This window comes from Salmo trutta, chromosome 17 (assembly GCF_901001165.1).
Source record: "Salmo trutta chromosome 17, fSalTru1.1, whole genome shotgun sequence".
Lineage (NCBI taxonomy): Eukaryota > Metazoa > Chordata > Actinopteri > Salmoniformes > Salmonidae > Salmo > Salmo trutta.
Window position 1 is genome coordinate 23,490,023 of NC_042973.1, and position 15,933 is coordinate 23,505,955.

At 43.5% G+C, this 15,933-nt stretch overlaps 2 protein-coding genes across 6 annotated transcripts in view; both read left to right on the plus strand.

The window, feature by feature from the left end:
* zc3h18 (zinc finger CCCH-type containing 18) overlaps positions 1-12,126 on the plus strand; it is a 28,420-nt gene extending 16,294 nt beyond the window's left edge. For 3 of the 5 annotated variants that reach the window (XM_029696249.1, XM_029696247.1, XM_029696250.1), the window contains exons 10-20: positions 3,763-3,951; positions 4,089-4,220; positions 4,404-4,499; positions 4,812-5,144; positions 8,120-8,230; positions 8,601-8,609; positions 8,918-9,120; positions 9,257-9,561; positions 10,231-10,327; positions 10,595-10,694; positions 11,029-12,126. In XM_029696249.1, the coding sequence (XP_029552109.1) occupies positions 3,763-3,951; positions 4,089-4,220; positions 4,404-4,499; positions 4,812-5,144; positions 8,120-8,230; positions 8,601-8,609; positions 8,918-9,120; positions 9,257-9,561; positions 10,231-10,327; positions 10,595-10,694; positions 11,029-11,236 (1,783 nt within the window). In that variant the 3' untranslated portion in view covers positions 11,237-12,126. The remainder of the gene's footprint in view (positions 1-3,762; positions 3,952-4,088; positions 4,221-4,403; positions 4,500-4,811; positions 5,145-8,119; positions 8,231-8,600; positions 8,610-8,917; positions 9,121-9,256; positions 9,562-10,230; positions 10,328-10,594; positions 10,695-11,028) is intronic. The other 2 variants (XM_029696248.1, XM_029696251.1) reach the window with 2 other exon arrangements.
* A 1,756-nt stretch (positions 12,127-13,882) lies between these two features.
* Positions 13,883-15,624, plus strand: LOC115151911 (interleukin-17C-like). Its single transcript, XM_029696252.1, has 3 exons — positions 13,883-14,000; positions 14,160-14,413; positions 14,732-15,624. The coding sequence occupies exons 1-3, from the start codon at positions 13,974-13,976 to the stop codon at positions 14,979-14,981; spliced, it is 531 nt and encodes a 176-aa protein (XP_029552112.1). The 5' UTR covers positions 13,883-13,973; the 3' UTR covers positions 14,982-15,624.
* Positions 15,625-15,933: the final 309 nt, after the last annotated feature.

Genomic DNA, 15,933 nt, shown 5'->3' on the forward strand with positions numbered 1-15,933 from the left:
TAATACGTGTCAAACATCAATTTACATTTGGTACCTTGGGTCGAGTGTTAGCACCAACTCACGAAACCTCAGTTTCTCGACCGTGTAAATTGGGGCCATGTCTTTACAGATGTATGTTGTAACGGCAGCTGTTATCTCCTTCCATCTTTGTGATTCTTTGCCATATGGTGTGCCACGGGCAAAAGCCTCTTGCAACGTCTGAGTCGGGCTTGTTTTGAGCACTCGACTGTACTTTTTTGGGTCTCATCCGTAGACTCTCCCCGTACTGTTTCACATGATTCTTACGTAGGTGGTAAGAGGTTAGTGGTGTTTGAGCCTGTTGTCGGGACTGGCCTGCGGCATATTTTGCCAGACTTTTCATTCCCAAATCAGATCCATGCGACCGACCTTGCCCCTCTATTAAGTACGAGCTCCGTGTTTCCTTGCCACGTTCACTCTTCCATATTTGTTTGTGTTGCAAATTTCCTTCTGCACGGCACGCATTAAGAAGGAAAGAAATTACACAAATTAACTTTTAACAAGGCACACCTATTAATTCAAATGCATTCCAGGTGACTACCTCATGAAGCTGGTTGAGAGAATGCCAAGAGTGTGCAAAGCTGTAATCAAGGCAAAGGGTGGCTACTTTGAAGAATCTCAAATATAAAATATATTTTGAATTATTTAACAATTTTGTTTGCTACATGATTCTGTGTTATTTCATAGTTTTGTTGTCTTCACTATTATTCTACAATGTAGAAAATAGTACAAAATAAAGAAAACCCTTGAGTGAGTAGGTGTGTCCAAACTTTTGACTGGTACTGTATATCCATTTTTACATTTACATTTAAGTCATTTAGCAGACGCTCTTATCCAGAGTGACTTACAAATTGGTGCATTCACCTTATGATATCCAGTTGAACAACCACTTTACAATAGTGCATCTAAATCTTTTAAGGGGGGGGGGGGGGGGTTAGAAGGATTACTTTATCCTATCCCAGGAAGGAAGCGAAGGTAACCTGTCTAAATGATTACCGCCCGTGGCACTCACGTCGTTAGCCATGAAGTGTTTTGAAAAACTGGTCATGGCTCACATCAACAGCATCCTCCAGGACACCCTAGACCCACTCCAATTCACATACCGCCCCAACAGATCCACAGATGATGCAATCTCAATCGCACTCCACACTGTCCTTTCCCACCTGGACAAAGGAACACCAATGTGAAATTGTTGTTCATTGACTACAGTTCAGTGTTCAACACCATAGTGCCTACGAAGTTCGTCACCAAGCTAAGGCCTCTGCAACTGGATCCTGGACTTTCTGACGGGCCGCCCCAGGTGGTAAGAGTAGGCAACAACACGTCTGCCACGCTGATCCTTAACACTGGGGCCCCTCAGGGGTGTGTACTTAATTCCCTCCTGTACTCCCTGTTCACCCACGACTGCGTGGCCAAACACGACTCCAACACCATCATTAAGTTTGCTGACAACACAACACCTGATCACCGAGAACAATGAGACTGCCTATAGGGAGGAGGTCAGAGAACTGGCAGTGTGGTGCCAGGACAACAACCTCTCCCTCAACGTAAGCAAGACAAAGCAGCTGATCGTGGACTACAGGAGAAGGCGGGCTGAACACGCCCCCATTAACATCGACGGGGCTGTAGTGGAGCGGGTCCAGTTTCAAGTTCCTTGGTGTCCACATCACCAATGAACTATCATGGTCCAAACATACCAAAACAGTCGTGAAGAGGGCACGACAAAACCTCCTCAAAAGGTTCTATAGCTGCACCATCGAGAGCATCCTGACCGGTTGCATCACCACCTGGTATGGAAACTGCTCGGCATCTGACCGTAAGGCGCTACAGAGGGTAGTGCGTACGGCCCAGTACATCACTGGGGCCAAGCTTCCTGCCATCCAGGACCTATATAATAGGCGGTGTCAGAGGAAAGCCCATAAAATTGTCAGAGACGCCAGTCACCCAAGCCATAGACTGTTTTCTCTGCTACCGCACGGCAAGCGGTACCGGAGCGCCAAGTCTAGGACCAAAAGGCTCCTCAACAGCTTCTACCGCCAAGCCATAAGACTACTGAACAAATAAGAAAATCGCCACCGGACTATTTACATTGACCACCCTCCCTTTTGTTTACTGCTGCTATTCGCTGTTTATTAGCTATGTATAGTCACTTCACCCCTACCTACATGTACAAATTACCCCAATGAACCTGTACCCTACACACTGACTCGGTACCGGTACCCCCTGTATAGAGCCTCGTTATTCGTATTGTTACATTTTATTATTATTTTTTACTTTATTCTATTTTGTAAATATTTTCTTAACTCTTCTTGAACTGTGCTGTTGTTTAAGGGCTTGTAAGTAAGCATTTCACAGTAAGGTCTACACTTGTTGTATTCGGCACATGTGACAAATAAAGTTTGATTTGATTTACGGTAGCGTGGGCAGACGGAAGCCAATCTTCAGTAAAAGGCACATGACCGCCTGCTTGGAGTTTGCCGAAAAGCACACTCAGACCATGAGTAACAAGATTCTATGGTCTGATGAATCCAAGTTTGAACTCTTTGTCCTGAATGCCAAGCGTCAGGTCCAGAGGAATCCTGGCACCATCCTTACGGTGAAGCATGGTGGTGGCAGCCTCATGCTGTGGGTTTGTTTTTCAGCGGCAGGTACTGGGAGACTAGTCAGGATCGAGGCAAAGATGGACGAAGCAATGTACAGAGAGATCCTTGATGAAAACCTGCTCCAGAGCACTCAGGACCTCAGACTAGGGGCGAAGGTTCACCTTCCAACAGGACAACGACCCTAAGCTCGCAGGAGGGGCTTCGGGGGAAGTCTCTGAATGTCCTTGAGTGGCCCAGCAGGAGCCCGAACTTGAACCCGATCGAACATCTCTGGAGAGACCTGAAAATAGCTGTGCAGCTACGCTCCCCATCCAACCTGACTGGGCTTGAGAGGATCTGCGGAAAAGAATGGGAGTAACTCTTCAAATACAAGCGTGCCAAGCTTGTAGCCTCATACCCAAGAAGACTCAAGGCTGTAATTGCTGTCAAAGGTGCTTCAACAAAGTACTGAGTAAAGGGTCTGAATACTTATGTAAATTGATATTTATGTATTTTTATTTTTAATAAATTTGCGAACATTTCTAACAATCTGTTTCTTTCTCGTTATGTGGTATTGTGTGTAGATTGATGAGGGGAAAAAAAGAATTCTCTCTGAATACTTTTCCATTTTTTTCACATTTTTCTTTATACTGGTAAATCAATTAAGAACATTCTTATTTAGAATGACAACCTGTCAGGAAGTTGGCACAGGACGTATAATACACATAGGTGTGGCAAGGAACAGTCTTTTGAACGTTTTTGAATGTGTTTTTTAGATCATGATCAGCTCCTGTTGCGACGCATCATGTTGTAAATCAGTGTCTCGGTTTCTCTTACCTGGGAATAACTGGAAGGCTGTCGCTCAAGTATGTTGTGTCAATATGTTGTGTCAATATGTCGTGCCATACTCTATCAGGAACATGAACTGGTTCCAGGTACGCACAATGCTGTCATCCTCATACCACAGCTCTTCAAAAAAGAAGAGAAGACCTGTCACTGAAAAGCGTGTTAAGAAAGGAATGAAAACAGTGAATGGAATCAAAATGTCCTCATTCATCATTGGCCTTCTGTCCATGATTTCAGTCTCATTCATTTGTGATGCTTTATTGCAAAATCTGTGATTTTAATTTGTTTGCCCCTATTTCCTTTCTCTCCCCCTCAGTCGACCGATGATGGAACCGCCTTCCAAAAAGGAGCTCATGCCCATTTCCAAGCGGCCAGATGAGTGGAAGGACCCCTGGCGCCGGTCCAAATCCCCCAGGAGACTTCCGGGCATATCTGGGTCACCACCGCGGGGCCGCCGGCGACACCGGCCTTCTGGATCCTCTGTATCGCTGTCCAACTCATCTAGGTAGCTTTCAATTCAGCCTTACATCTACTTTGGTACTCTGCCTTACATCAGCACCTATTTTCTGCAGTGTTCCAATCTACTTGAGTACTCCGTGTTTGTGTGTTAAAGAGTGAGGTTAAGTGTGTTCTGTTCTGCAGATCTTCGTCCCGCTCGTCCTCCTACACAGGCTCCGGTTCATCCCGCTCTCGGTCTCGCTCAGGCTCCTCGTCCTTCAGCTCGTACTCCAGTCACTCATCCCAGCGCAGCTCCTTCAGTGGCAGCCACTCCAGGTCCGACACACACTCTGCCTGCCTGTCTGTCAACGCACAGCACCACCTAACACACCCCCACAACACTGTCTATTGAATAGGACACTCATTCACTGAGTCCATGTTAACCTTTAACCTATGGTCTCGCATAAGATAGCTGGTCTCCCATAAGATAAACTTGGGCTTCTGTTTATCTCACTGCAGGTCCAGATCGTTCTCATCGTCTCCATCTCCGACCCCTTCAGCACAGAGGAGCGCCAAGAATAAAGTTGAGGCCCCGCCAGCTCTAGGGCCCAAAGGGTACAGCCATACCCATTCATCCATAGACATGCTGTATATTCATCAGTTGTGCTGTGCACCTTCATACACAACTCACACAGATCGTTTGTACTTTTCCTTTCATGGCTCAAGAGTCTATAGGTACTAAGTCTTACATAATAATAGAGTAGTTTGCATTTAATTGACATGCTATATAACCTTAGATGTGTAGCTAGCATGCTTCTGGTGTTAGTCTATAGTCAATCAGTCTTTTGAAGAAAGTATGGGGTTTGCCCCGTGTGACGTGTGAATGCTGCATGCCAAACAACAAAGCAATATACTTTTATCCTCAAGCGTCCCACTGAAGCCTGGTACACCTCCCCCTCCTCGTAGGGAGAAGGCTCCCCCCAGAAAAGCTCCCAGCCCACCATTGCCAGGCCAGCCTGGAAAACTCCCCAAACCCACCCTGGAGGGGGGCAAGCCCGTCAACCACCGCGAGCCCCACGAGGGGGGCCGACCCATGCCGCCTCGGGAGGGGGGCCGACCCATGCCGCCTCGGGAGGGGGGCCGACCCATGCCGCCTCGGGAGGGGGGCCGACCCATGCCGCCTCGGGAGGGGGGCCGACCCATGCCGCCTCGGGAGGGGGGCCGACGGAAGGAGAGGCAGCAGCACAACCCACCCAGGAGGTAGGACAGAAGTACACACTTCTACTGGCCATCCGTCTATCACAAGTTCCTCTGTCACATATTAACACAGCCAACCTGAGAGCTCAAGGATATCCAGTGATATACCAAGTAGGGATGGATATTCAAAATTATTTTACTATTCAAATTATATCATGACATTTGTTTGTATATGCGGGTAGTCCAAATGCAACACACAAATAAAATGCTCTTGACCAATCAAAATGACACAAATGCACATGGAAGTGGTAAACAGAGGACAGACTTCTTTTCTCCGCTAGTTTTGGCTAACAGCAAAAGTGAAAGAGAATTCTGATTTTCACCGATGTTCTGTAACAACGTTTTCTGGTGTGTGTTTTGCATCGATCTGTTTCAGGTTTTGTGGAAACTCTGTTACATTTACATTTTAGTCATTTAGCAGACGCTCTTACCCAGAGCGACTTACAGTAGTGAATGTATACATTTCATACATTTTTTTTTTTTTTCTGTGCTGGCCCCCCGTGGGAATCGAACCCACAACCCTGGTGTTGCAAACACCATGCTCTACCAACTGAGCTACAGGGAAGGTCTGTTAGTTGCGAGCATGTAATTGCTGTTTGAAGTGTACCGATGTCAGGGAGGACTGGAGGACTGGAGGGCTAAACGTGCAGCAGTAGCTCAACGCATCGTTATAAAAGCTACATTGTGTTTTATTAAATTAAGAATTAAGTGTCATCGTATATATCCTTGTAGCTAACAATGTCACAAGTATAATTTTCATTTAATTTAGACAGTTTTTTCATTGTTAAAATAGGACTACAATTATTATATTTTTTTAAATGAACACTCACTCAAGTAATCCAATACTAACGTCCATTTGATTATTCAATTAACTGTGCCCGTCCCTAATACCACGGTGCAATGATTCTACAAAATATTGCCACAAATCAAGGAGAGACATATTTTTTCCCATCTGGGTGTTAGTCTTTTTTTATTACTAGCTTATTGCAGTGAACTCTATTGCGGCTCCACTAACTAGAGACTTAATAATTTTAATATTTTGCAAATCAGATTGTTAACCTTATTTTCAGGCAGTATGTCACAGGTAGGCCTAATACCAGGCATATTTGTGAGTGTGTGTGTGTGTGGGGTTTTTATTGAACTTGCACGACGAGTATCCCTCAGCTCACAAAGCCACTTTGTATGGCAAGTAGATTTGCATCAGCAGGGGCCTATTTTGGTGAAAACGATCCTCTATCTCTTGGTCAGCTGATGGCCATGTCTGGGCCTGCATGGGGAAGAACCCATGGCTGGTGCTGTGGTCAGGGAAAGGACAGTAAAAGGGTAGGAAAGGACAGCGAGGGGGCGAGCCACTGGCTGTGGTTTCTCTGCCTGCATGGTTAGAATGCACTAGGCTCACGCTGTGTGGGTGGCATGGTTCTCCCTGTGGAAAATCTCATGTAAAACCTGTTGGCTGGGGGTCCTGCAGCTCTAAAGACGCATTGTGCTCCCCTATAAAATGTTAATTTATTGGCTTGACTGCATATTTATGTAAGTCATTTTGTTCAGCAATGATTCATAGTTAATGGTTCTAACACTTTTCCTTCACACTTTTCCTTAACACCTTTTATTTAGTGGAACATGAACCATAACGTAATTTCATACCATGGATACATTTTGAATAATGTATGAATGCTTTTCTTTCTATCTCTTTTCAGAGTGTGCATGTGATTGAAACATGGAGGGCTGATGTGGAAAGTAGTAAAGTACAAATATTTGCACATTCTATTAACTTCTGATGTTTCTGCCCATCGTTGTATGTAATGGTGATTTGAATATTGTGATGACTTTGGCACTGCTCACCAGGTGTCCATGTCACAGGAGCAGGCAAAAGGGTAGGAAGTAAGACAGGTACACGATTAATGTGTGGGCATCTTAAGGGCTGTCAAGGAATTATTTCAATGGGTGTTAGATGCTTTTAGTGTTACCACATAGCTCAGACACAACCTGGCACTACTAATTCATTTCCACAAAAGATGCTGTCACTCAGAGATGAATGTTCACAGCTGACTGGCACGATGACGCCCGAGGTGCGCTGGGAGTTTTCCTTGGCAAGAGAAGTAGGACTTGAAGACAGTTGTAGGCTGTTCCGTAGGTTTTCCTCTCAGGGGAACTTGTATCGTCAGTCACGCCGTGACTTGATGTTAGTGGCGTCAAATGAACACAGCTTTTATTCTTGCTCTGAGAGAAATCTCCCTTGATCTGTGATGCAGCACTCTACTCCACTGCAGGGACAACAGTTTGTTTTAAGTTATATGAATGTGACCTAAAATGCCTTGCCGAGTATGCAATCAAATCAAAGTTTATTTGTCACATGCGCAGAATACAACAGGTGTAGACCTTACAGTTAAATGCTTACTTACAGGCTCTAACCAATAGTGCAAAAAAGGTGTTAGGTGAACAATAGGTAAGTAAAGAAATAAAACAACAGTAAAAAGACAGTCTATAGACTATAAACAACAGTAGCGAAGCTATAAAAGTAGCGAGGCTACATACAGACACCGGTTAGTCAGGCTGATTTGAGGTAGTATGTACATGTAGATATGGTTAAAGTGACTATGCATATATGATGAACAGAGAGTAGCAGTAGCGTAAAAGAGGGGTTGGCGGGTGGTGGGTGGGACACAATGCAGATAGCCCGGTTAACCAATGTGGGGGAGCATTGGTTGGTCGGCCCAATTGAGGTAGTATGTACATGAATGTATAGTTAAAGTGACTATACATATATGATAAACAGAGAGTGGCCATGCAGTCGTGGGTGAACAAGGAGTACAGGAGGGGACTGAGAACGCAACCCCGTGGAGCTCCAGTGTTGACGATCAATTGGACTGACACATTGTTACTGTGATGTACAATCTACTATTAAAAGTATGATGATCTCTTCGCTCACTGAAATATGTTCATCTTTCTCTCTCCTCTCACTCTATTCCCCTGTTCAGGCGGACAGTCAGTGGCAGTGTGAGTGGCAGTAGTTACTCTGGCTCCAGCTCTCGCTCCAGATCCCGCTCCTCCTCTGCCTCCATCTCACGCTCTGGATCCAAGAAGTCCAGGTAGGAAGAACCGATCCCACTTCCACTAACTTCCACTACACTGCTTTAAAAGCTGACAAATAAGAGTATTTTGCCTCAGAAAAGAGTTATTGACTTGGTGCTGGTATAGCCTCGTTATTATTTTATTAACTTTTTTTTAATTCATTTTTTTACTTTTGTTTATTTAGTAAATATTTTCTTAACTCTATTTCTTGAACTGCATTGTTGAGTAAGGGCTTGTAACTAAGCATTTCACGTTAAGGTTTGTTTGTATTCGGTGCATGTAACATATAAAATTTGATTTGATGCAGGTACCACTTTGAAACCGATATGTATTAAATACCTTCTCTCTTGTTTTTCTTTGCTGTTTATCCACTGGTCAACTACCTAGAAAATCCAGGTACTATGCGATTTTATATCTGCCATCTATATTACCCTGGCTTGTACACCTGCCCCTCTCTTCATTTATCTTAAGTGATTCATCCGTTTGATTGATTTGTCCCCCATTTTGCCCCACCACCCACTCAGTCACCACCTTCTGTTCTTGTGCATTTTAATCATAATTTGTCATACTTAAATAAAAATCCCCCCACTAGAAATGTCAATATTCTGTCAATATATCCTTCAGCCTGAGTTAGTGTGTGTGCAGGTTTTTGTGACACAGCACTGAGTCTCTCTCTCCCTGTGGCCTGTGTGGTCCCTGTTTAGGTCTCTGAGTGTGAGCAGTGTGTCTAGTGTGTCCTCGGCCTCCTCCAGCAGCAGCTCAGTGAGGAGCGCTGACTCAGATGACATGTACGCTGACCTGGCCAGCCCTGTGTCGTCAGCCAGTTCCCGATCCCCCACCCCCGGACAACCCCATGCCCGCAAGGAGAGGGGCCCACCACGGGACAGGGGTCCAAACAAGGACAAAGGTAGTCGTTAGGCTTTTGTCATAGACTCTGCAATTCACTCTGGATTGTATTGTGGTTGATGTGTCATCACAGAATGGCAGCATCTGGTGGTTCTATGGGTTGTACGTTAGTGATGTATACTGTCTGCTCTCCACAGGGAAGCCCACTAAGAAAGATGAGCCCCATCCCCCCAGAGAGGACCGGAGGAAGATTGATACCTCAGGCCTCCCTCATAGAAACACCCACGGCCCTATGCCCAGATCTGGGCCTGGCAGCAGGGGGCACGGTCCAGGGGGGCACGGTCCAGGGGGGCACGGTCCAGGGGGACACGGTCCAGGGGGACACGGTCCAGGGGGACACGGTCCTGGCGGCCACCCCATGCACCCGCCCCACGGAGCCCCCATGGGACCCCCTGGAGGCTATGGCCAGCACAAAGACATCAAACTCACACTTCTCAACAAGGTGACCGCTGATGGATTTACTGTTGAAAGTCAACTGCTCTCACCTCAACTCAAATAGACTGAGTCTCTGAATTACTCTGGAAAAATATGTGGATTAGTGTTGTCCCGAGACTAGAATCGACAGAAATGATGTTAATGTTGGAAAGAAACTGCCTTATGTTGCCACCCAGAGTCACATTTATTTATTTTGCAAGCTATAGCACACACTATTTTACAAATGTATGTTTTAAATGACCACAGAGTTCACTCTGCTTCGTGTTTTCTTTTTGCCAAGGAATATCTGGCATTGAAGGATTGCTATACTGGTATTGTGACAACACTAATTTAGATACAAGTGACACTGATATCACACCCTGTGGTACTAATAGCATTAGAGTTTAGAGGTCTGAGTGTCTTTGTGCGAAGGAGGGTTTGGACAGTCAATGTGTCTGACTTCCTCATACTCTTATCAGTCAGACTGAATAACTAGATGTACTAATATCAAGCTTCTGTATACCATACTTTTGGTATCGCTGATATTTTGTCAGAGTAGGCTGTGTATATACACACATTATTTAAATGCCACCATTGAACATTGAGCAAATGTGATTTTATCTCATATACTGTATTTTGCATTTGTTGCTTGTGAACTGTCTGACTAACAATTTATCTCTCTCTCACTCTGTCGCAGCAGGCGGAGCGGGGTAACAGGAAGCGATACATGCCTTCAGACAAGGACAGGCCTACCTCTCCACTCAGCAAGAGGATAGCATTGTCTCCTGAGAGAGGTGAGGGCCTCAAACTGTCCAGAAAACGCCTTAGTCTGACATTAATAATGTGTTCTTCCCAAGGAACTCACACACACACACACACACACACACACACACACACGTGGTTTGGTTATACCAAATGTGGAAATCCAACTACCAGAGAAACCTTGCCGTAGGCTGCATTATCTGTTCTTTCTATATGCTATGTCTGTGTTGAACCAAGTCATTCATCTGAGGCCACACTTTCCTGCTGTATGTAATCAACTTCCCGTCAATGTCCTACAGGTCGTGGTGACAGGAGGATGCCTGGACGGCCCCCACTCTCTCCTAGAATGGACCGGCCCAGAGGCCAGGGCCCTCGCCCCATGCCACCACCGGGAGAAAGGTAGGTGCCCTCTGCTGCTTCTCATCCAAAACTACACACACAACCCCAACCTGCCACCTCTTTGTTGGTGCTGCCCTTCACCACTGCAGTAGTGATGTCATTTTAGGATGTTAGAGCAACCACAAGCCTTTGTTTTGAATGTGGAACAAGTCACAAAAGTGGAAGCCCCAGAAGTATATGATATACACCAATACACAGGGCATGTGACCATGTCGTCACTATTTATACATCTACACGCACCCTCTCTATACAGGTAGATTAATACCCATGATAACCCTTGTAAATTGTCATAGGCATGTGGCACTAAACCCAATCATGTAATTTCTCTCTTTAGAAAACGTCCTCTGTCCCCACCACCCAAGTCGTCTGGGAAAGGTCCAGGGGGGTTGTCCTCGGGCTCAGGCAAGCAGCCCCCGGGCGGCCCGGGCTCAGGTTCCGGCAAGCCTAGCAGCACACTGTCCCGCCGTGAGGAGCTGCTGAAACAGCTCAAAGCTGTTGAGGATGCCATCGCCCGCAAGAGGGCCAAGATCCCAGGGAAATAACCCTCAACCTGCCTGCCTGCCTACCCAAGTCGCCCAGGCAACATCAAGCATCAAGGGACATAAGTCACCAATACCTGTCAAGAAGCCTAGCTTTCTCTGGAAATGTAAAAAAGGTGTCTGTCCCAAAATGTAAAGGCCATTGTGTAATTGTTACTGAACAAAATGGCCACCAAAACATTTCTGCTTGTTTGCCCTCAGAGAGAGGTTGTCTAAATGGTTTTACAGTGCTGAACAAAAGTAGTAGCAGGGTGTCACTGTTGCTCACTGTTGTCTATTTAGTGAGAAGGAACAATCTTCCCATTGTGTCTCATTGATAAGGTGAATTTATATACTTTTGATCCACACTCTGTGTCTCTGTCTGCCCCTTTTACTGTCTCTTATCTCATGTCTTTTTTTTTCTGTTGGTTCGAGTGCTGGTCTTGCCCCATTTGTTCCGTTCTGAAGATCCTGGAAACTGCCTCTAGTCTCCCAACTGGTTCTCTGTACAAACATTTCGTCTGCATTGATTCAGAATGAGAAACATGCTCACAGGACCTCTTGTTCATGGTGGTTGTGTCTTAACCAATGACTTCTCCTGTTCTAGGCCTGTGCGTTGTGTTCTCTTGCAGTGTTCATTTTACATACCGTGTACAATAATAGTGAGCATTTGACAAGCACCCATTTTTTTCAAGTGTATGATTGTAGAGAACAAATTGATAGTGATGTGAAGTATTGCTTTTTTAATCTACCCAAAAAAAATCTCTAGCTCTTCTCAAGTAATTTACTGTGTTTTATTTTTCTCACATTTTTAGTTGACAGAGTATGAGAGATGGTTGGGGACACCAGAGGATAAGGAGCGTCTTGCTTTTGTGACAAAAGGCTTCTAAATAAACTATTTTGATAAAGAGAAACCATCTGTTGTGTGTCTGTTCCTTCTCCACAATTTCACTCTCCCCAATCCTATATTAATTGGAAACACGTCTCCATCAATCACTTGTTTTCTCTTGTTCTTCACAAGAGATGAAGCCCAATGTATTGCATGTTGATGTACATTTTCACTACCAAATATAATTTGAAAAACAAGGCTTTCACATGATTACTGCAGATCTTCTGAATAATAATGGACAGGAGACATGATGCTTTCTAGGGTGGGGCAAGGACATCACAGATGCATTCTGATTAACCAATGACATTTGGTGCTTTTCCCACTGGCAGTCAATGGCTGGGCTGAGGCTCCAGGCAATTACTCTGGAAAAGAGACTGGAGGCAAATGTGATAGAAGACGTGATGATATTGATTTAACGTTAGTAAGGTGGAAATATGAGCCCAGCTAAACTGGTCAATGGTACAAGTCCTACTGATTTAGCGTGTTTGTTCTTCGGGGCAGGGATTTGATCGTTGGAAAGTTCATGGTACTTGCCCTTATTGGAATCCTCATCTCAGTTTTCACTGAGCCGTCTTCAGTGGCAGATGTTAATTTATATCTCTCAGACATGTTAATCAGTAAGCAGACTAATAGTCTAGGGTCTGTTTCTTCATGACCAGAATATATTAAAACACATGCTCTAGTAGTTTATCTGCATACAGTGTGATTATTCTGCATACTAAAAGTCCCATACCCTGACAGCTCATTAGCTTACAGATAGAGGGAACTTCTTCATCACAAAGAAAAATACCTATTTATAATGAAGCATGTTGTCTTCTGACAGTTTACTGAAGCCATATGGCGCTCTTTCCAGATTTCTCTTTGCCTGTGTATTGGCTTGATGGTGAGGATACCTGTCATTTTGACAATCTCCCCTGATAATGTTTGTCGTTATAATGCACACCTACTGGTATGCCCAGCTGTCACACCTTATCTACTTTCTTTGTAACTGACTTGTATTTCTGGAACCAACTATGTTGGAAATGTTTCAATCAGGAAAAACTTGAAAAATACTCCTTGCTCAGTAAGGGTAGGACTCAGACAATTTAGGAGGGGCAGGGAGAGATGAGGCTATTGTGATGACACCATTGTTTGCATCAGAGTGAGAAGATCAAGGCTGCAGGAGAAAGTGTTCACCTTGTAGGAAGGCTGATGAGGTTGTCTACTGAATGAGCTAAATATACTATAATAGGAATTCATCAATCAACATCCTCCGTTTATCATGCTGAATTTAACACGAGCAAATATATTTACAGTTTTTTTCCCCTTGAAAGTTTTAGCATACAGTATGTGGTTACATTTATTATTGGTAGAAAACTGTGAAAAGGTGTAGTAGGATAGGCCAAAATTAGGCTACATTTATTTCTGGATTCTGATTTGATCCATTTTATCAGTGTGTGTATAAATGAACAGTTTTGTTACATTTCATCATAATTCCTAGCTTCTGTCTTGACTATGGAAACATATCAGTAAGATTACTGTCTGTCAAGGGATGCAAGCTGTCTGATAGTATGCCTATGGTCAATATATTGATTATAGCAGCTACTAAAATCAATATGAATAAGTATGTATAGGTGTACACAAACTCATATAGATTATTGTAATAACAGGTGATGTAATGTTGATGTAAACACAAGCCAAGTCCTGACAGTGGGGACACTCACTGTAGGAAAGAGGAAGCTGGGAACTGAATATAGTGATTTCCATTTCCTCCTACATACGGATTTCCCCAACCAGGTAAGTATAAATTGTAGGATCACTGGCATTATGGCACAAAACAGAGCATAAGCACTTGGGCTTCTCTACTAACAAATATATATTTGATATTTGAAAATGCCAGGTCTATTCCAGATTATGCAGGTAAGTGAGAGATTGACTGCCCTGATGGGTTGAAATTTAACTACACCTGAATTAATGTTGGATTACGTTTTGATCCATCATTTTGGATTGGTTTTATTCAAATGGTAATTTATTAATGGTGTTTGTTCGTTTTTATTAATTTATTTCCCTTCTTTGCAGACTCTACTTTTACTTGGACTTTTTATTGCTAAATTGACTTTGGCATCAGAGGCACACAAGCATAAGGGATGCTTCAGTGCAGAAGAACTGGAGGATGGAGCTCTTAAGATCTTGCGTCGAAACCGATACCCGAATGACGGTCATATTGATGAAACGCAGTATCACAAGCTGGGTACGAAGAAGACCTGCCCTGCTGTGCTTCATTCACAGTCAGTAGACTACAACAACCGTTCTGTCTCCCCCTGGCGTTACAGGTAAGGCATCTCTTTCTACTCGATGTAAATACTTTCTGGATAGGTCTAACATTGTATAGCCTCGTACGAACCATCATGATCATGACCAACTCATATTCTGTTTCGCGTCACAGAACGTGATCAAAGAATGTGAGCTCCGAGATCAGGATGGTTCGTACGAGGCTACAATTTTACTCATGCAGCCATAATATTCTCAGTCGGACAATAATATAATTTGAGTCAATGTGCATGACATATGGCCAGGAAAGACATTTTCGTATGGCATTATTAATTGATTAATAGGCTATTTGTATCATTGGAATGTCACTTTTCCCACAGCATCGATAGCAAAGAGGGACGATTCCCTGAGAAGATTGTTGTTGCTGAATGTCTATGCACGGGATGTATCATCGTAGGGCATCACCGGGCCGAATACGAAGATTATGGATATAACTCTGTGCCTGTAATGCAATCCCAGATGGTTTTGATGAAGACCGACTGCACGGACAACCCAGGAAAATATTCATTCACCTCACACTTTATCAAAGTGCCTATTGCCTGCACCTGCGTTAAGGCCAGGACATATTAAGTGCCTCTCATAGAGGACATTTTTTAGACAAACTGTAGTGACATGTTTCACATTTTGTTGTGTTTGTTTTAAAATGCACTTAAGTTATTGAAAGTATAACACTATGCTTATGGATACGAAGCTATCGAGAATACATGGATTTTTACATGACACTCTTAGGTTCATTAATGTAGTACTTGTGTTGCAAGGTTGTATTTATTTGATTATCTATTAACTATTTATTAGTCTCGTCAGACGGGTTTCCTCCCACAATGTACCAATGTTCCGGCTGTTGCTCATAGGTCTGGGTTTCAGAGACTAACTATTTATTGAACTATGTTCTCAAGCTATTTATTTATCGATGTTTTTTGGTGACTTTTGTTATTAGGCCTATTCCTTTCAACATCAATGTGTTCTTCTGTTCCTGTTTTTCCATCAACATAATCAAACATTTTAGATAGCTGCCTCTGTTGAAATTGGAATTGGTAAATATTCGAATTTTCAGACATCTGCGCATTTAACACAGCATACTATAATAATCGTTTGATTGGGCTATTTATTGGTATTGATTTTGACAAATTGTACGTGGGTGATGAATTTATAGAAATGTAGCATAATTTATGAAACGTTATTGTTGTTTCCTTAATAAAGATTACTAATGATATATCTGCCGATCGTGCTCTATTTAGGCCAACCTAAATTATTAAAGGTGGATAAATCTTAGGGGTTATAATATATACTAAGGTTATTTAAAAAGTAACACGCAAGACAGCCTGCGTTATTACCTTAGCCAACCATTTATTATTGAGATTTTTATAATAACGATTTTAGAATGAGCGCAGATGAATTGCTTGTAGGCGTCCGCCTATTCTTTACGGGTATCTTATGTTTTCAGAGCTATTAAATTATAACCAATCGGATCCACTCCTGAGCTACCCACATGGAAACGTATTGTAATGACCTGACTAGATCA